Genomic DNA, 20,655 nt, shown 5'->3' on the forward strand with positions numbered 1-20,655 from the left:
TTCCCATGGTGCACAGCACGTACCTGCTGGACCTGCGTCGTGATGCCAGCAAGGACTTAGCCTTCTACCCGCCACACTCCGACTACAGCTGGGCCTTTGATGACATCATGGTGTTTGCCTTCTCGGCACGGCAAGCAGGTCCGACTCAAACCCACGACTAGTTACAAAATGACCAAAATGCCAAGCTTGAAATAAGCAAAGAAAAGAGCTCACACACTGCAGGGCTGCAGTGATCAGTTATTTATTTGATGTAATAAATAACAGAACATTGTCATTTTATTTGTTTATTTCACAATTTGCTCGCTTTCGGCTCAGCACGTGCCCCCTTTCCTCTGGATGTATGCTCCAATTATACCAAGCTTGACTTGATTGAAAACGATGACTCAAAAATTGAGTCTTATAAAAGAACACCAATCTAATAATCCAAATAAGCTAACAGCAACTGCCTAGCTGTACCAGTGGCAGTGGTATGTATAGGCTACTAGCTAGCCTGGCTACAGACTAGCCTCACCTAAATCAAAGTAAGTGACTTCACTAATCATTAGTCAATGATCACTGATATTATACTTAGTGTTTGTGCAGTTATGCTGCAGGGCTAAAGGCTTGTTTTACAATCTCATTAACGAGATGAAGGCGGATGAGGGGGGATACCGATAATAGACTCCATGTGTGTGTCTTATAGCTTCACTGTGTGTGTGTGTGTGTGTGTGTGTGTGTGTGTGTGTGTGTGTGTGTGTGTGTGTGTGTGTGTGTGTGTGCGTGTGCGTGTGCGTGTGCGTGCGCGTGCGTGCATGCGAGCGTGTGTGTATTTGATGTGGGTAATTATCCAAAGGGAACAAACAGAACCATTAAGCAAACGATTTAATAGATAACAAGAGTGCATGACATGCTCGCGCGAAGGCAGTAAACACATGCAAGTATTCACACGCGCACACACACACACACACACACACACACACACACACGTTACGCACGCACACGCGCGCGCGCGCGCACACACACAGACACACACACACACACACACACACACACACACACAACACTAAAACAAAAACACAACTAATACAAGTTTACTTTTGTCTCTACTTTTGTCGTAATATATGTTCATGTCCATACCATGAATTCACAGTATGGTAATGGTAATATACTTGGGGGCGGGGCCTAGTATATTACTGTGCCTTTATATACAAGTATCAGCAGGAGGCAGTTGTCATGGGGATTTGTTCTTCTCAAAAAGCACACAGTCTGTTGTTTACTGTTCATTTCAAGGGTGCAATGCAAGATGGCAAACGGATTGCCCGCCATCTTCTTCTGTTTGAATAAATTGTCAACTGGGTATTTATTATGCTATTATCATTCATTCACTGCACTCGGAGAGCGCAGACGTCCTCCGCCAAGACCAATTGCTTGTTCGTGAGTCAGATCCAGATCCAGAAATGTAAGGGCTTCTTCCGTGGCCCGTGTAAAAGTAAATCTGACATCATGAACATAATGCTTTAAGGAACATTGGGCAGTTGATTTGTTTTCAGAGTGGTTTGTTTTAGTAAATGAGATCAAGTGTGTTGTCTTTAAAATGTAGAGTATGTGGCATACACTATGAGGACATGAGGGTGGTCTAATTTGCATGTTTATTTGAAATGCTTGGGTCAAGAGGCTGTATTTAGAGAACTGTGTGTGTGTGTGTGTGTGTGTGTGTGTGTGTGTGTGTGTGTGTGTGTGTGTGTGTGTGTGTGTTCCCAGATGTGCAGATGTATGTGTGTAACAGGGAACACTACGGGTTCCTGCCCGTTCCTCTGAAGGCACAGCAGAATGTTGATGATGAGAGCGAGAGCTTCATACACACCATGACAGAGGCCATGAGTAAGTACGCACACACACGAGCACACACACACGAGCACACACACACGAGCACACACACACACGAGCACACACCTTCCAGTTACCCTCTTGACTTGACCCTTCCTCATGTATCTGTCACAACACTTCTTTCCCCGCGTCACCTCTCATGTTCTTCTCTTCTCCTCCTTAACCTCCATGATCTCTCATTATATTCTCTTCTGAACCCTCAGCTCTTTGGTTAAACCACCCACGTCTCGACTGTCTCTCTCTAAAACCCCTTCCTGTTGATCTAACCCCCAGCTCCCTCTCTCTTCCTGTCGCCCCTGGCCTCTTCCACTGCTCTTCTCTCTGCCCAGTGTTGTAAATAAACCACTACAATCCAGAGGATATTCTGTAATTCTATAATCTTGTATTTGTTTGTTTGTCTTTTTGCCATTCTTGTCAACAGTTGACCACGACGTCGAGGCCTCTGAGTACCTGCAGTTTCCGCCACCACTGCAGGACAAGATAGGCTTTGATGAGGTGAGTTGTGAGGGGTTTGACACTCAGCCTACCGTCTTTCTATCTTTCTGTATAATTACTGTGTATCGGACACTCCCGCTTCCAGTTTCTGTCCCCGTTTGTTTCCTTTACTCTTGTCTCCTACTTCCTCCCACCCTTCCACTGTCCCTTGCCCTCGCTTCAGTCCTCAGTGACCTTTATCGTCTGTCTCTCATTTTGTCTGCTATACTCTTTCTGTCCCCTCAGTCAGTATTTCTCAGTGCGTTTATCTTTCTCTCTCTTTTTTCTCTTTCTCTATCACAAAGAGACACTGAGGCATCAAAAAAGGCAAGCAAAAATATTTTAGGTTCAGTATTAAGCAAGAGAATATGTATTGCAAAAACATTACAAAGGTATATTTAATCGCTGCATCAGGTTCCAGAGCTCATAGGCAAATATTTTCTAAAATTATCTCATATTTGACTCTCTCCTTTCCCCCCCATGTAAACCTTTCATCCACATTGTTACTGTCATCTAACACCCAGGTCTACCTGATCAACCTGAAGCGTCGTCTGGACAGAAGGTCCAGGATGTTGAACCAGATGGGCGCACTGGGTCTACACGCCACGCTGACGGACGCGGTGGACGGCAAGTAGGTCACAGACACACAGCAGTTGGAGATAGCCTGACTTGACGACCGATTGACTTCCACTTCTCACTGGGAATGCTCTTAATAGCTGAAAGATCTCCTCACGCTCTCTCAGCCATCAAGCTTAGCAAAACACAAATGATCCGCGCCAGCAACACGGCCCCTGGATGACGATTAGGGGGCATGTTCAGTCTTCTGACTCCTGTCTGTCTCTAGTTTTCCTGACATTTATACCCAAACATCCTGTCTAAACAATGTTTTATTATTTGTAGCAATAAGCTTGTTTTACTTTCCCTGCTTGCTGCTTAATGTAATCCACTGGTGATACTGTCCTGATCCCTCCACCAGCCTTTGTTTGTGTGGTGATATGCCTTCTTACTCGTTGCAACTTGCCAGGATTGACTTTGCTGTTCCTCGCTGTAAACTCACTGACAATTGACTTGCATATCTCCCCCCCCACCCCTCCCCCCCCCTCCATGCCAGGGCTTTGAATTCCTCCCAGCTGCAGGCTTTGGGAATAGAGATGATGCCGGGTTACAAGGACCCTTACTCCGGTCGAGTGTTGACCAGAGGGGAGATTGGCTGCTTCCTTAGCCATCATTGGACATGGCTACAGGTAAGAGCAGGCCAGTCTCTCTCACATACTAGTGAGTCATTTGGGGGGCAGCGGGGGGTGGTGCAGGGACTAGGGAGCTTGAACCTTGACCTGAAGGCCCAGGTTCAAGACCCTGTGACCGTAAGCATCTGTCCTGCTGACGTGTCCTTAAGCAAGACGCTGAACTCCTGACCTTCCTGTGTGGAGGCACGCAAGCGTGAATAGGTGAAAATATGTTCAAAAAGATCAAATAAATAAATAAAAGAAACATACAATATCACGCACTATCTGTTCTATTAACGGACAATACCACTCTTATGGTGTCAAACCTAGCTTGAAACTAACTGCTGTCCCGTCTAACAAAGATGTCCCAAATAAGAAGATATGATGGATGTGACAATGAGGTTCATAAGGTGACAGGTTTTTGGGGGACTATTCTCTGGCGGAGATTTTCATTTCTTCTCGTGCGTGTCAGATGATTGACAGTAAGCTTGCACTGAAAGCATCACTCAACTCACTTTATAGATAACACACACTTTACTGTGATGGATTATCTACCTCCGGCAATTTTCAAGTCATTTTTGACAGTGTGAAAAACAACTTTCACACTGTCAAAAGTGAAAGACAGCAAATGGCTTCGTCTAGAGATGAGAAAACGAGCTTCGATATCTCCAACTACGCTGAATATTTACAGACAGACACCACTAGGAATAATGTAAAGGAGAGTGGGGCTAGACATTAAACACAGCAGCATTGTCCTTTACATTTGACGTGTGTTTATGTGTGTTTTCTGTTCACCAGGTGGTGGAACGGGGCCTCCAGAAGATTCTAGTATTAGAGGACGATGTGAGGTTTGAGCCCAGGTTTAAACGACGGCTACAGGCCATCATGGATGACATAGACAAAACTCAGCTGGACTGGGACCTCATGTAAGAACTGGCACGTTCTCACACACACACACACACACACACACACACACACACACACACACACACACACTGCTAAAGTATTACTGATGTTACACACAGTATCTTCAGGTTTTAACCATAGACTGTATAAAATAATGGACGTAGCCACCCGTTTTGAAGCTTCGAGTTTGGCATTTTGACCGTCGCCTTTTTTTTTTTTTTTTTTACAAGGCGGAGCCGCAGCACCACCTGCTATTCGTCCGTAATCGGCGAGTTGCGCGTTCACTGGACAGGTGGCCTGTCAATCACACCTCAAACCATAGACGAATATACTCTGTTTTACGCTAAATGGGACCATAAGTTACAAAATGAACATGATGCTGCATTGAAGAACACTTGAAACTAGTGATTGAGACCATCAAGTCATTAGGAACATGTTTACTGAGGTCATAAATCAAGTGAGAAGTCGGGCTATTTTCCCATTGAATTCTATACAGTCAGACTTCTCTTTACAGCCATCGTCTGTAGAAACAAATTCACCCCTGTACAGTTGTCATGAATCAGGAAGTTCGCTATAGAGACCAAAACCGTTTTTTTATACCAAGCTGTAAACATGTTAGCACATAAAGTTGGGCATTTTAACATGGGGGATTTACTCGCTTTTGGAGCCAGCCCTAAGTGGCCATTGGAGGGACTGCAGTTTTTGGCACTTCCATGTCGGCTTCCAAGACAGTGGTTGCCGCTGGGTTTTAACATCTGTTTGGGATCAGCTTCATTCCCGAGGGCTTCATGTAAACTAAGTTGTGTTTCTTGATGAGTATTTCCTGTGGATGATCGTGTTGTTGAAAGTATAGTTTGACCTTGTCTCTCCCCTCCCCCCTTCGTGTCTCCCCCTCCGTGTCTCCCCACTCCTCCCTCCCTGTCTCCCCCCTCCCTGTCTCCCCCCTCCCCCCTCACTGTCTCCCCCCTCCCTGTCTCCCCCCTCTGTGCAGCTATGTGGGGCGTAAGCGTATGCAGGTGCAGCAGCCCGAGCAGTCGGTGGATGGCGTGAATAACCTGGTGGTGGCCGACTACTCCTATTGGACGCTGGGCTACGTGCTGTCACAGCAGGGAGCCCGGAAGCTGCTGGCCGCCCAGCCGTTTACCAGGATGCTGCCTGTCGACGAGTTCCTGCCCGTCATGTTCGACAAACACCCCAAGTCAGTCCCTGCTACAAAGTCTCTGCTTTACTGTCAGGATAAAACACAGTCAAATGCAATATTCCAGACACACCAAACCGACCGAAGAATTAGCGGCAACGAAGCCTGTTCTCACCTGTGTCGGGGCCAAAAAGTTGCACTTGAACGCACCGCAAAGACTACAGTTGACGGTGAACTAGCACGCACGTTCTGTGCCTGCGTGAGACCTAGGAGTGCTGGATATACAAACCGTGGTTATGATACATACATGAAACAAAGCAGCGTTTGCCTCCCATTTTCACACGTCTCTCGGTTCCGTAATATTGTGGTTTCTAATGGAGAATATGTCTGGTAAAAAGGCGCGTATGAAACACTGGCTGTCAGCTCTTGCCTGGTCTTTTGCTTGTGTGAGAAGAAGTAAGAGGAGGAGGTGTAATAATGAGGAGAAACCGCTCAAGGGGCCTTCAGGAAGGCCACGTACGTCATTGTGGAAATATTGTGTATTGGAATGAGATGAAGTTGAAATGTGGTCCGTTTTTAATTTCACTCATATTATGTCGTTTTGGGAGTCATTTGAAATCGACTTATTCTGTCGTTTTGGTATGAGGATGTGTTGCGTAAAAAGACAGGGAGTCAGAAACAGGTATGTATGTTTGTAAGTAAATAGAGAAAGTTGGAGAATAATGTTGCATCTTTATACTGTATGTGTTGCTCGCAAAGACAGAAACAAACAGATGGAGACACTTTTAGGCAGCACGGTGTACGAACAAACACAAATATTTACCCAGGACCGCAAACAGATTCTTGCAGGTGCGTGGATCTCTTGCATAAGGATGTACCGGGTCCAATTCAAATGTAGAACAAACAGGAAGCAGAAACAGAGAAGCAGACCTAACTTTACAGTACACAGTCTGAGATACTGAGGCACATGGGCAGGGACAGTTTAGAGGGCAATTAAACGTGCAGAAATAGTAAGGGGCACAATAATACATACATGGACATAAGTGTCCCGTGTGTCTCATTTTAGACTGTGGGACAGTGTGTAGTGTTCTAGTGGTGGACCACAACCTCCCATTTATTTTCCCTATATATCTCTATTCAGCCCCAATCCTGTCTCTTGCCTCCCCTCCTTAGTCCTCCTCTCTCTGTCTCTCTCTCCTGTATGTTCCCCTCTCTGTCTCTCTCTCTCTGGCACCACCCCCTCTTCTGTGCTCCCTCAACACACAGGGCACAGATTGTTCTTGGGGTTCAATGGGTACGGTGGCCCGTGCGGGACACACACAGCGGCTGCTTCTCTGTCTGCTTCCTCCTTGGGAATTCCTGCCTTCGCCCCGTTCTCTCCTCCGGGTCCCCCACCCCCACTCCCCCTCCCTCTCCTTTTTTTTCTGCACCTTTTCTCCTCTCACTCGGTGCCCTGCCCTCCACCTCTCCTGGCCCTCCTCTTTTCCTTTATGCTCTTTTTCTCTCCTTTTATCCATCGTCCACTCCCTTGCTTACTCTCCTCAACAGATCTCACCTCTCTGACACCCTCTCTCTCCCCCCCTCCCTCCCCCTCTCTCTCTCCCTCCCCCTATCTCTCTCCCTCCCTCTCTCTCCCTCTCTCTCTGTCTCTTTCTCCTCCCCCTCTCTCTCCCTCTCTCTCGTTCTGCCTCTCAGAGGAATGTGGGCCAGCAAGGCTCTTCCTGCTGGTTGGAGCGGGGGACAGGATTCCCATTGATAGAGGTCGGGGCATGGGGGTGGGGTAGAGATGGACAGGGGGGGACTGTGTGTGTGTGTGTGTGTGTGTGTGTGTGTGTGTGTGTGTGTGTGTGTGTGTGTGTGTGTGTGTGTGTGTGTGTGTGTGTGTGTGTGTGTGTGTGTGTGTGTGTGTGTGTGTGTGTGTGTGTGTGTGTGTGTGTCTGTGCACATGAGTGTTACTATATAAATACATGGATATGTGTGTCTAGTGTGTAGTGTATAGATTACTATGTAAATACACTGTGTGTGTGTGTGTGTGTGTGTGTGTGTGTGTGTGTGTGTGTGTGTGTGTGTGTGTGTGTGTGTGTGTGTGCGTGTGCGTGTGCGTGCGTGTGTGTGCATGCGTGCGTGCGTGCATGAGTGTTCAGAAGTGGGAGGAGTAGGAAATATGGACAGGGATGTGGAAAGATGGCAGTTGAACTATGTATGTTGTATATTACATAATTAAAGTAGTGAATGTTATGTCAGAGTTATGTTTGGTGTTTGGGAGGAGGGAGGACATTTTGCTGACCAGTAGGGAGACTCTGCTCTTTCCCTCTGCTCTCTTCCTAAACGGTCAGGCGCTCCACACACACACACACACATACGCACCTCATTGAATATACTGTGTTTCATTATATTAAAGCCAGACTTCAAATTGAAATGCATTTCTTAGACAAATAGAAACAGTGAAGTTGATGCCTATGTATCCATTTCTCTGCCTTTGCCTTTCTGTCAATGCAAAGGGAGGTTACTTTAAAGAGATGCATAATTCCATTAGTGTTATTTCATCATTTTGTTGTTTTTACTATTATTCTAAAATGTGGAAAATAAAGAAAAATGTGACTGGTAGTGTACATTAGCAAGAGAAATATACGTAAGCAAACCAGGTAAAATGGCCTCCTTGCATGGGAAGACGACGAATGAGTATGTAGTAAGAAACACAATGCTTTCCACTGCCACCTCTCTCTGGGTCACTTCATTCCGTGTGTGTGTGTGTGTGTGTGTGTGTGTGTGTGTGTGTGTGTGTGTGTGTGTGTGTGTGTGTGTGTGTGTGTGTGTGTGTGTGTGTGTGTGTGTGTGTGTGTGTGTGTGTGTGTTGTGTGTGTGAGTGCGTGCATGCGTGTGTGTTGGGGGTAGGTCTGTTCCTTAGCAGTAATAAAGGTGTAGGGTTTCACTCTCCCTGTGGCATGCTGACAGGCTGGGTCGGGGCGTTGACCTGTGTGACCTGTGTGACCTCTGTCTGCAGAGTGTGTCTGTAGTGTGTCTGCAGAGTGTGTCTGCAGACACACTACAGACACACTCTATGCTGCAGACACACTACAGACACAGTGTCTGCAGAGGGTGTCTGCAGACACACTACAGACAAACTCTGCAGAGTGTGTCTGTAGTGTGTCTGTAGTGTGTCTGCAGACACACTACAGACACACTCTGCAGAGTTTGTCTGTAGTGTGTCTGCAGACACCCTCTGCAGACACTGTGTCTGTAGTGTGTCTGCAGCATAGAGTGTGTCTGTAGTGTGTCTGCAGAATAGTGTATTGTCTGTGGAGGGTGTCTGACCAGCCGGCACTTTGCAACGCTCTGTGCCGCTTTCAAATGACCAGAAGATTGATGGTGTTTTACATGATATGGGATGGGATGGGGATTTCCATTTCTGCTCAGCAGCTACAGCAGCTAGCTACGATTCCACTCGTTTGTTTTCCAGTCAGAGCTATTAAGTGGCTGCACAGGAGACATGGAAGTGTGTGGAAATGAGTGGATACCCACCTTATTTTGACCCGATATCCTGTCTTATTTTTGGACCCACTTTGAGAGCTGCTGAAATACAGAGGGCTGAAATACAGAGGGCTGGGCAGGAGCATTTAAATACAGAGGGCTGGGCAGGGCTGGGCAGGAGCATTTGTAAATTGCAGGAGCCAGCCTGTCTGTCTTGAGAGACAGAGAGGTAAAGCTGCACTAAGCAAGATGTTTATGTAAAAATACATCTGTTTGAAACATAGTTTTTATGCATAGAAATCTTGGCAATGAAACGAACTGCGATGAGACGGTTTCATCCACGTAAATATCATAAAGTCAGGCTGCAACAGAGAACAGCCTCCCTAATCGAGACACCATACATTTGCCCTATTTGTAAATGAAAATCTGGTGTCAAGGCACTGGCAGCAAATGTTCTGTCAGGAAGTGATGACTCAAAACTTATGAGCAAAACACAAAACAGTCACCTAAACAGCAGTGAGGGGGCGCTACATGCAGAGCAAGCTGGATGCACCAAACTTACATATATTGCCTCTCTTTTCCCAGTGGTTTGCCTTTAGTATTTTGGCACTGATATAAAAAAAATCAAGCAGTGAATACCTCTTGTTGCCATGTGAGGCCGCCAATGTGCCTTGAGCTTTAACAAGATAGACTTCATCCCCCCTCAGATTGCCACCTGACTACATGACATCTCTGCTTCTCTCTCCCCATCCCTCCCCCCCAGGCTTGGGGAGTAACCGATTACATGTAACGGGATTACGTAATCAAATTACGGAAAGATGGTAACTGTAATCCCTTACAGTTACAGAAAAAGAGATGTAATCAAGATTACATTTAGTAAATATTGTGATTACTAGCAGGATTACAATTTTAAAATACATTTTAAAATACAAATGCTCACACATTACAACACCTACCTCACACAACGCCACTTTGGTCCATGCCGGTCTAACGTCAGTTTGTGAAATAATAGTCTGCAGCCAGTTGCACCAGCTGACATTGTGTTATTTTCACATATGTGTTATGAATCAGAAACAGACGACACCAGATAGATTGGCTGAAAGCTGCTGTAACCATCACATAAGGTCTGAAAGAGCTGTTTGTAGTCAAATGCAGGACATTTGTTCAAAAGTAATCCAAAAGTAACGGAAAGTAACCCCAACCGTTACATCACTTTAATATTGTGATACTTGGATTACATTACTGATTACATTTTGAAAGTAACCCTCCTAACCCCGCCCTCCCCTCTCCTGTCCTCAGTGCGGAGTACATGTCTCAGTTTGAGCTGCGGGACCTGAAGGCCTTCTCGGTGGAGCCGCTGCTCATCTACCCCACCCACTACACGGGCGAGCCGGGCTACGTCAGCGACACGGAGACCTCCACCATCTGGGACGACGAGGCGGTGGCCACGGACTGGGACCGCCAGCACGACCGCAAGACGGCCCAGCAGGGACGCATCCGCTCCGTGGCCCAGAACAGCGTCACCGGAGACTCGCCGCCGCCGGCTGTTCGCGCCTCCCGGGACGAGCTCTGATTGAGAGACTTCGCGTTTACAGACATGCCATGTACCCCCTAGTGGACGTCATGCGTACACGTAGAATTCGACTTCTCATTCCATATCGTCATCTCACACAACCCCCCCCGGTATTTCACTGCGGGCTTCATTCTCAAAGGCCCTACTTTTCCATACATGTAGCAATCACAATAAAACAGTACTTGCTTTAAACCAAAGGTTGTTGTCCGCCGGACGGGGCTATTCGTGTTCCAATACCGAGCCATTTTTGTCATGCCAGAGCCTGTCTCGGCCTGTCTTTTCCATTGAAGAATGGCTGTTGATGTTCTTCCGCTTCACAGCGGGGAAACAGCGCCATCTCTGCTGTGGCTAGTGGTGGAAACCCGTAATTACACATCCGGAAGAACAAAAATGACAGGCTCTGGCATGAAAGAAACGGCCCAGTATTGGAAACGTACTGTTTTATTGTGATTGTGTGAATGGAGCCCGCAGTGAAATACCGGGGGGGGGTTGTGTGAGACGACAATATGGAATGAGGAGACAAATTGTGAGGCTGGCGTACGCACACTTGAAAAGACATAAAACACTTGAAATACAGACCAACAAACGGACATGCACACACACATTAGCGCTCACACACCCATCCTGGAGATTTCTCATTGGCTGCTTGTAGTCCAATGGGATAGCAGCAGGGTTGAGATGCCTGGTGAAGGGTTGGAGTGGTGCGTGTGTGCTGAGAAGAGGAGGACGAGCAGGGACGAGGGCCAACAGGCCTATGACCACAGCTTTATTTATTCCATATGTGCTCTATAGACAGGCAGGCTAACACACACACACACACACACACACACACGCGCACACACACACACACACACAGAAGGAACATGGAGACTGTCTGGTGGAGAAAATACGCCTCAACTGGGCCTGTGGAGACTGTGTTACGACCTGAGAAAATATCAGCAACAAAAAAACTATTCACAAATCAATTTTTATATTGTTTAAAAAGAAGATTGTTGTAAATTAAAAAGAACAGATGTGTCTTTTTTTACGGACAGCTTCTGGAATAAAATAATCTTACAGCTGTCTGAAAACAACTCTTCACTGTGTGTGTGCGGGTGCGTGTGCGTGTGTGTGTCTGTGTGTGGGGCGGGCATGCGTGCGCACATTTAAGTGCATGTGCTTACAAGTACCCAGAGCGAACATGTGTGGATTTTTCCTAAGTGGAGAAGGGAGGCTGACATATCATTCCCAGAAGTGTCGCTACTGCAGATGATGTCAGTGTGACAGAATGACACACACACACACACACACACACACACACAGCAGCCATCCTTTGCCAAGCACCAGTACAGTCATGGTTGTCAGGCCCAGTATTGCTGTTGTCATTGTTGCAGATTTTGTTTGGTGCACAGCGGGCTGGACCTGCTGCTTTCTGCTCTACAGTACATATCATCAGCCATTTCAAACCTCTACTTTCACAATTCAGCCTACATGTATACCTGTTCAATGTTTTTACAAAATTTCTTCATGTGCGCAAAACACATTTCAAATGTGTATGTCCCTATCTGTTAGAGTAGACTGAGCTTATCTTCAACCTGCAGTTTTGGTGTCGGGCTGAACCAATAAAACATCTTCTCCCTATCTGTGTTGTTACTCTCTCTGAGCCCAGATGCTACTGTCTCCTCAGGTATGACTGCTGCCCCTGACTAGACATTACAATGGTGGTGTGGCAGCTTTCCTTCTGACTTCTTGCTTATATTTGAAGTATAGAGACAGGACGTTGGGAGAGGGAGGGGATGAGTCCCAGGTTAGATTTGAATCCAGGACTTTAGGGGTACATGATAGGAAGGCCTTACTATATCTTACTCTATGGAGAGCTGGAATTAAGAGATGGAGCTACATTATTGTTTAATCGGTTGAACAGCAAGTACTGTTGCGACTGTTCCCATGACCTTCTGATAGCAGCACAGCAGCACCACCACCACTAAAACCATTTGAAAATAGTTGGGGCATTAGAAAGAGATGGTAAAACATGAAAGGAGCCGAAACTCCAACAAATTCATGGGAGTTCATGATCCTGTAGATGACAGTGGGGTTCAGTGGAGCGAGCGCACACACTGTTTGTGTAAGTTGTGTGGAATTCTACTTGACACTTTTATAGTTCCTGTCTGCTAAAGGGGGGTTGGAGGGAGTGGGGCTTGGGGCAGAGGTTCGAGAGGTAGAGGTTGAGGTAGAGGGAGAAGATGGGTTCAGAAGATCATAATAGGCCACAAAGGGAATGAGATTTGGAGAGAAGATGTGAGAAGAAACCTGCTTAACCTTCTTATTCTTCCTACTTCGAGCAACACAGACCTGATCATAAAAGGTTTCCCCTTGACGTTGTGATGCCATGTGCGCAGAGAGAGGGCTAACACTGCCATCTCGTGGCTGTGTTTGAAATGGCAGATGTATTGTGCATTGTTTGCAGCTCTGTTCCACCCTATTCCGTTACATTTGCATGGCATGGAAATTTGTCTCAGGCAGGCTGGCACACTGGCAGCTTGATGACTGGTATGTGCCCTCTCTCCCTCTCTCTACCTGTCTCTTTCTCTGTCTAACAACACACACACACACACACACACACACACACACACACACACACACACACACACAGACATTCACATGCAACAGGAAGAGGTGTGTAGAGAATAAGCAGTGTAGCTGTTCAGGGAAATTACTTGATTATAGGTGGAAAGAACAGGATCTCAGCTTTTTTGTAAGTATTTTAGATGTAAATTATTCCTCTCTCTCTCTCTCTCTCTCTCTCTCTGAGACGATACACAGACTCACTTTCCCTCACTTCATATGTGTACATGTATGAAAAGATCATTTGTAAGAATAGAAAAGTGGGCCTAATTCACCTCTGCGGCAAAGATGGGGCAAAGTGAAAGGTCAGGGAGAAGAGACAGAACTGAGAAAGGAGGCACGATGAAAAATGAAGGATCTTTAAGCGACTACAAGGTGGACTTGGTAGTCGCACAACTCTCTCTCTCTCTCTCTCTCTCTCTCCTCCTCCTCTTCCTCCTCTTCCTTTCTCTACTGCGGCACAGAGCAGTGCTGCTATTTTATGGAGAGGGAATCTGCATGCTCACTCAGGTAAGGCAAACATGACAGAAACAGTCTTCCTCGTACTTGGATGCATTCACACACACACACACACACACACACACACACACACACCATTGATTATTACATGTACTGGCTTGAAGAAAAGGCGTATATGTTTACTAGTGATCATGTTCTTTCTGATTGTACAGTGTGGGTTTGTCATGGGACTGTTGGAGATTGGCATACCTTACACTTTGCCTTGGGAGTTGAAGAGGCACTGTGTGTGTGTATATATTGTGTGTGTGTGTGTGTGTGTGTGTGTGTGTGTGTGTGTGTGTGTGTGTGTGTGTGTGTGTGTGTGTGTGTGTGTGTGTGTGTGTGTGTGTGTGTGTGTGTGTGTGTGTGTGTGTGTGTGTGTGTGTAGTGTGCATGCATGCGTGTGTTGGGCTGGGTGTGCTGGGTGTGGTTGTATGTGTCTATGGAATTGCGTGTAAGTGAAGAGAGAGAGAGAGAGATAATTCTCTAACTGTGGGGGTGAAAGTGGTAAGATAGATGGAAGGAGCAACATTGGTTTGCTGAGACAGCGTCTGCAAGATTCATCAGTCCAAGTCTACTCCCTCTTTCTTTCTCAGGACTGGCTCTTATTTATTCCACCCTCACACACCCACACACTACACACAAAAACACACGCATATACACGTGCACACACACACACACACACACACACACACACACACACACACACACACACACACACACACACACACACACACACACACACACACACAAGTAGGCACAGACAAAACAATCTTATATTCACATATTCTTGTGGATATTTATATCAAAGCGATCAAAAAATATCTATAGGGCTAAAAACGGCAAACATATAATTAATGTGAACAGTCTTCTATTATTCCGTTTTCTTCTTCTGGAAGCTGTGCTGTGATTGGCTGATGTTGGGCGCCTCCCTCTCTGTCACCTGTACCACTTCCACCGGCCGAGAGAGAGAGAGAGCAGAAGGGAGGAGGAGGTGAAGGGGGCAAAAGGAGGTGTCGGGGTGGAGGCGTGACTATTGACTGGGTGCCATCATACATCCATGGGTGCCATGGCCGAGGGCCACTGGGGGAGGAGTCTCAAACTGGCCGAGGGCCACTGGGGGAGGAGTCAGAGTCTCAAGCTGGCCGAGGGCCACTGGGGAAGGCAGGTGTGGCGTGTGGCAGGGTGAGGGGGTGTCTCATGTTGGGAGTTAAGATCCAAAGACAGATCCAAAAACACTGGCCGCGCCTCTGTGATGGATGGCTGATATCTCAGCAGCGTTTGGTCTGACTGCCTCGACCCTCCCAGGGAACAGGATGTGCTGTAGGACTAAAGGTGGTGCATCTGGGACCAACCTTTGGAGCAGGTAGCCCCAGGTAGGCAGCAGCCGAATGGGGCTTACACTACAAACAGTTTCCCGAGGGCATAGCCTACATACATTCACAAAACATACAAGACAATATCAAATGTTACCATGAGGGATAAATACCTGAAAAAGGGCGATATGTGTGGAAAGAAGGGAATGACGATGCTTTCCATAGATCAAAGTGTATTTTGTCTAAAGAGCGGAAGCTGTATGTCCCAAAATATCCCTCCAAGCGCCTAGGCGCCGCCTGCTGGTACCCTCCAGTAATTACTACTGTTGTGAAACTTACGAATAGACCCTTCTCACGGGGGCCATTTTGTGTCGAAATTGCAGGGTAAACACAGGTGCAAGCAACACACTAATGAGGGTTTCCAACTTCCAATCATGGAAATTGGAAACCCTCATTAGTGTGTTGCTTGCACCTGTGTTTACCCTGCCATAGACCAAATCACCGTGACGTCACCATGTAAACAAATTTACTTCCGGGTACCACTTGGGGAAGGCGGCAGGTTTAAATGTGCGTGTTGTCAAATAAATGCTGTCAAACCCTCTCGTTGTTTTCGGCCGACTAGTTTCAATTTAAATGGTTAAACGGTTGGTAAACATGCTTGTCCGACGTATCTAGCCTTTCTTCTGTGTTTGTTTTATGTAGTGTTAGCTAGCTAATAACGTGTGTTTGTCTGTCAAACTCGCTGTTTTTTTACGTTACAGACAGAGTAACCTCGCGTCACCAGGCTCTTCTCGGCGAGAAAGAGCCTGGTACAGACAGAGCTACTGACGCCACGTCAATTTAATTTAGCTTCAAGTCTACTCTGGTCTGGTCCAACAGGTAAATTAGCTAGTCTGGTCTCCACTAACGTTAGTGAAAGTGTTGTTATGAATGATATTAAACAACAACACAACACGGACGAACCATTTTTGTCTTCTTTGTCTGTTTTTGTCTTCAACACGTCAGTTTGTGCCGTCCACCGCCATTATAATGTGTGGACCTCAGGGGTACCCGGAAGTAAATGTAAACATCCCGCTGATTTGGTCTATTACGACACAAAATGGCCCCCGTGAGAAGGGTCTATCCTGAGCATAGTAAAACAAAAAATGTGTGCTGTTCTCAAATGACTAAACATAACTACAAAGACAACGATGAAACATGATGAAACACACATGAAAATGCCCACAAGATAACTGAAATCAATATAAAACAAATGCTTTGTTTTATTCTGCTATATCCAAATAATATGAGTTTTTACTGCTTTTAATTATTCTGAACATAGGCTACTTTATCGATTGTTCCCAAGCATTTTAACCCTTTTAGTGCCGTTTAACAAAATATGAGTTTTTACTGCTTTTAACTATTCTAAACATACTTTTTACCAATTGTTCCCATGACTGTATGATCTTTTTAATCTTAGCACATACCATAAATTTATTATGCTATACCCGAATTGCATCTATCACATCATGTCTTACTGTGATGCATCATCACCTATGGGATAAGCATGTGGTTTTTTAGTTATTTATTTATTTATTTATTTGGTTATTGTGCCATGGAGGCTGAAGAGTAGGCAGTCTTTAATTTCAACCATCTGATTGGCTCTTCCCCCTCTGGTTGAAGGCGTCCAACTCAATTAAATCAGCTGGTGTTGTGATTGGTTGGAATGAAAACCTGCAAACTCTTGGGCCTTGCTGGCATATGGACCACGAGTCAGCCACTGGGGTAAGCAAAGCGACCACCAAACAAACAGTCTGAACTCACCTGGTTTGGTGGTTTGCCTGGCTGGCTGTTGTCGAGCTGGGAAAAGAGTAGGTCCAGCTGCACCCAGGGGTGGGCTAGACTAGAGGAAGGACAGCAGAGACTGGGCGCTCTGTCTGGCAGGCTCCTGGCAGGGGGTGTCGTTACTGTAGAGGACATAGCCAACCTCCTCACATGCCTCCAGCGCCAACCACAGGTAGCTAGGCAGAGGAAAACACTCTACAGTTAAGCGTCATGTGTTAAAACAATCTGGCCTTGTCTCCTCCATTTCAGAGATAGTATAATAATAATAATAATAATAATAATCGTGACATAGTGTTGCATCTGGACCTTGTGCAGCGCAGTGTATCATTTAGTGCATTGAGTTCCAGCTTGTGCTATGTTGTTATGGTTTTCTGTAGCTACTTTATTGTGTATCTTTCTCTATCACAAAAGCTCACAAATAGAATACTTGAGGATTGACTGCTCAATCTCTTAAATGAAACAGTAAGACTGCTGATATGAAAACTACTCCCAAAATAAACTGGCAATATGTTCAACCCCAGGGCAATAAATCGAACAAATACAACAAAAACAAAACACATGATCGTATTAGAGTGATCTCTGGGTAAATGCTGGCACTGGAATCATTGCTAGTAAGAAGAATAGAAATATTGACCTGACTGACCGTGGCGGTGGTCAAACAGCAGTTCTCTGGGTGGAGTTCTATGACGGCGCATCCAGCGGCTGGGCCGCTCTGCACCAGGACCCCGGCTGGCTGAACTCCACAGCTCATAGAAGAGCAGCAGGCTGTTGGAGCCGGCCGGACCCACTGGGACCCCAAAGGCCTCACAGAACCAGGAGGAGGAGACAGCAGCGTCGGGTCCTGTGAGCACAAAGGGCACTGAGGGCAGAGAGGGCAGAGAGGGCAGCGCTGGTCCCACATCACAGACTGTGATCTGCAATAAGCACACGGAAAGTTGTCATGCACTAATAATATGCACATGTACGATTAGTGTCTAATAACTAGAAAGAGGCTTTCTGGTTTCATATTGTGCACTCGCATGTGAGAACGCTTTTGGCCACGGGATGCTTCATGAGCTCTTTATGTATTCATATCTCATATATTCTTTATGTGATAGTATTGCAATAGGCTACTCAATGCTTCTTTATATAGCATGTGATATTATTTCAGTAGGCTAATCAATTCTTCTTTATATAGCATGTGATATTATTTCAGTAGGCTAATCAATTCTTCTTTATATAGCATGTGATATTATTTCAGTAGGCTAATCAATTCTTCTTTATATAGCATGTGATATTATTGCATAAGTGTGTGAAGTGAGTCAGTGTGTTCATGGAAGAGCAGGGAAGAGGCTGGTGACTAACAGCCCTATTGTGAGGACATGTCCTTTTGCCACACACAGACACACGATAATCACACACACACACACACACACACACACACACACGCACGCACGCACGCACGCACCCACGCACCCACGCACAAATACAGGAACTAAGGCTTAAAAGCACACATATGAGACCAGAAAGACGAAAGAAATTAAAAGTGAAGGAAAAATAAATTTGTTGTTGCCAAAACACTCACAGAGTCCTTCTCTGTAGGCTTTTTGAGACTCTGATAATGAGTAACTGTTCAGTGTCTGTCAACAAGCGCTCCTCAGACCTTTGTGTGTGTGTGTGTGTGGGGGGGGGGGTGGTGGTGGGGGGTGGGGGGGTGGTGCGTGTATGTGGGGGGGGGGGGGGGGTGCACGAGCACGTGTGTGTGTGTGCATGCACGCGCATGCATGTATGTGTGCTAGCGAGTAATATGTTGTCAGAACACCATGGGACCTGGTTGTTCTATAACAACAATAACTCTGTCCCACTCATAGCCTATGGGGGAAATTAATGAGACGTTCGTTATAGAGACCAGTAAATGTAATAATTTACTGCATTAATAATCAACTATCTATCATCTTAGATCATCACTTTCTATTCTATTAACCAATCTGTATCTTGTGACGGACTGGCGACCTGTCCAGGCTGTCATCCCTGAAAAGCATTAAACATGGAGACAAAATAAATGAATGAATGAATGAATGGATGAATGGATGAATTTTACTGTAAAGTGTGAAAAAACAGCTTTGACAAGAGTCTATTGATGTGTATTTTGTAGCTTACATTATATTGTGTCCCTTTGTTAACCAGCAGAGAGCAGTGTGGAGCAGTGGAAATATGAACTGACATGAAATCCCAACTGTTTGTGATGTGTCATCAAAAACAAAACCTTCTTCAATTAATGTTTAGAAAGTCAGTTCAGAGTAGATGTTTTTCTTCATGCTCTGAAATATGAAGCCATGGTTTTATAGTCTTTGTCGTTCTTGTTGTTGCTATAGGTTATGTTTACTGTACTGGACTTGCCAGCATTTATAAACCATTTTCACCCAAGATTGTACTCAAATAGAGATGTCTCCATTGGTGTCAGTGTGCTGTTTGTCTGTGGTTGTATGGAGACAAACAGAGAAGAAAGAGAGAGAGAGCGAAAGAGAGAGAGATTTTGTTTGTATTGACCCTGGGGGGATTTTGGGATATTGTGTGTGTGTGTGTGTGTGTGTGTGTGTGTGTGTGTGTGTGTGTGTGTGTGTGTGTGTGTGTGTGTGTGTGTGTGTGTGTGTGTGTGTGTGTGTGTGTGTGTGTGTGTGTGTGTGTGTGTGTGTGTGTTGTCTGAGTTGAGAGCGTTTTGCTTTACCAGCTGTGTAAACTGGTGTTGGCCACACTCTGGCTGTGTCAGCACACTCAGACAGAGGGAGAGGAGTGGGCATGAAAAGATATTACTGAACAGCTATAGAAAGAGTTATGTCGAGGGATGAAATGTGTGTGTGTGTGTGTGTGTGTGTGTGTGTGTGTGTGTGTGTGTGTGTGTGCGTGTGTGTGTGCGTGCGTGCGTGCGTGTGCATGCGTGCGTGTGTGTGTGTGTGAGAGAGAGAGAGCGAGAGCAAGAGAAGAGGGGAGAGTAGTAATGAATTGATATCTTAATGTACTGACATTTTCTGTTAGCATCAATCTTGGCACTTTCAAAAGAACAGCCATTATTTGTGCAGATTTGACAGGAGGCCAGTGAAGCCCACTGCAGTGAACTGACTGAGCGAGGGTCTTTTTTGAAAAGGAGGGCAGGGTTGAACAACAGAGAGAGGAAATGGAGGAGGGAGGGGGAGAGGAAGGGAGAGCGTGCTGGTTCACTAGAAGTCCATCCAGACTGTCAGCAAGAAGACAAGCCATGCTGTTTACTCACTCTTCCTTCCTATAGCCTACTCTCTCAGTCATCAGCCAACTCAGGGCCACAGTTTCCATGTCAACTGACTCATTTTTCTTTGTCTCATGTTACATCAGCTGAGAGATTGATCTGGTCTAGAGAGAGGGATTATATTTCTCCATGGGTCCAACCAGAGTATATTGAGTCAGTTCTGAATGTCAACATCATTCTTGTGTTAAGGATCTGATGGAAGTTTGTCCAGTTAGTCACTGTGAAGTTCTGAGTCATGCCAGAGAGTGGGCTTCTTCAGGGGACCAGACATCTAATCATGCCATGATAGTGTGTGTGTGTGTGTGTGTGTGTGTGTGTGTGTGTGTGTGTGTGTGTGTGTGTGTGTGTGTGTGTGTGTGTGTGTGTGTGTGTGTGTGTGTGTGTGTGTGTGTGTGCGTGTGCGGGTGCACGCGCACGTGCGTGCGTGCGTGCGCGCACACCGGATGCTGCTCTGCCATTGGTGTTTGTCTAATGGCTGTTTATTTACCTGAGAAAAC

At 46.0% G+C, this 20,655-nt stretch overlaps 1 protein-coding gene across 1 annotated transcript in view; it reads left to right on the top strand.

The window, feature by feature from the left end:
* Positions 1 to 12,226, top strand: part of colgalt2b (collagen beta(1-O)galactosyltransferase 2b) — a 35,532-nt gene extending 23,306 nt beyond the window's left edge. Inside the window, exons 5-12 of the mRNA XM_083648021.1 lie at positions 1 to 138; positions 1,741 to 1,860; positions 2,288 to 2,361; positions 2,865 to 2,971; positions 3,452 to 3,584; positions 4,365 to 4,492; positions 5,464 to 5,670; positions 10,381 to 12,226. The exon at positions 1 to 138 is cut by the window's left edge and continues 67 nt beyond it. Coding sequence (XP_083504147.1) covers positions 1 to 138; positions 1,741 to 1,860; positions 2,288 to 2,361; positions 2,865 to 2,971; positions 3,452 to 3,584; positions 4,365 to 4,492; positions 5,464 to 5,670; positions 10,381 to 10,654 — 1,181 coding nt within the window. The 3' untranslated portion in view covers positions 10,655 to 12,226. The remainder of the gene's footprint in view (positions 139 to 1,740; positions 1,861 to 2,287; positions 2,362 to 2,864; positions 2,972 to 3,451; positions 3,585 to 4,364; positions 4,493 to 5,463; positions 5,671 to 10,380) is intronic.
* Positions 12,227 to 20,655: the final 8,429 nt, after the last annotated feature.

Source organism: Poromitra crassiceps (genome assembly GCF_964638095.1).
Source record: "Poromitra crassiceps genome assembly, chromosome: 12".
NCBI classification, from domain to species: domain Eukaryota; kingdom Metazoa; phylum Chordata; class Actinopteri; order Beryciformes; family Melamphaidae; genus Poromitra; species Poromitra crassiceps.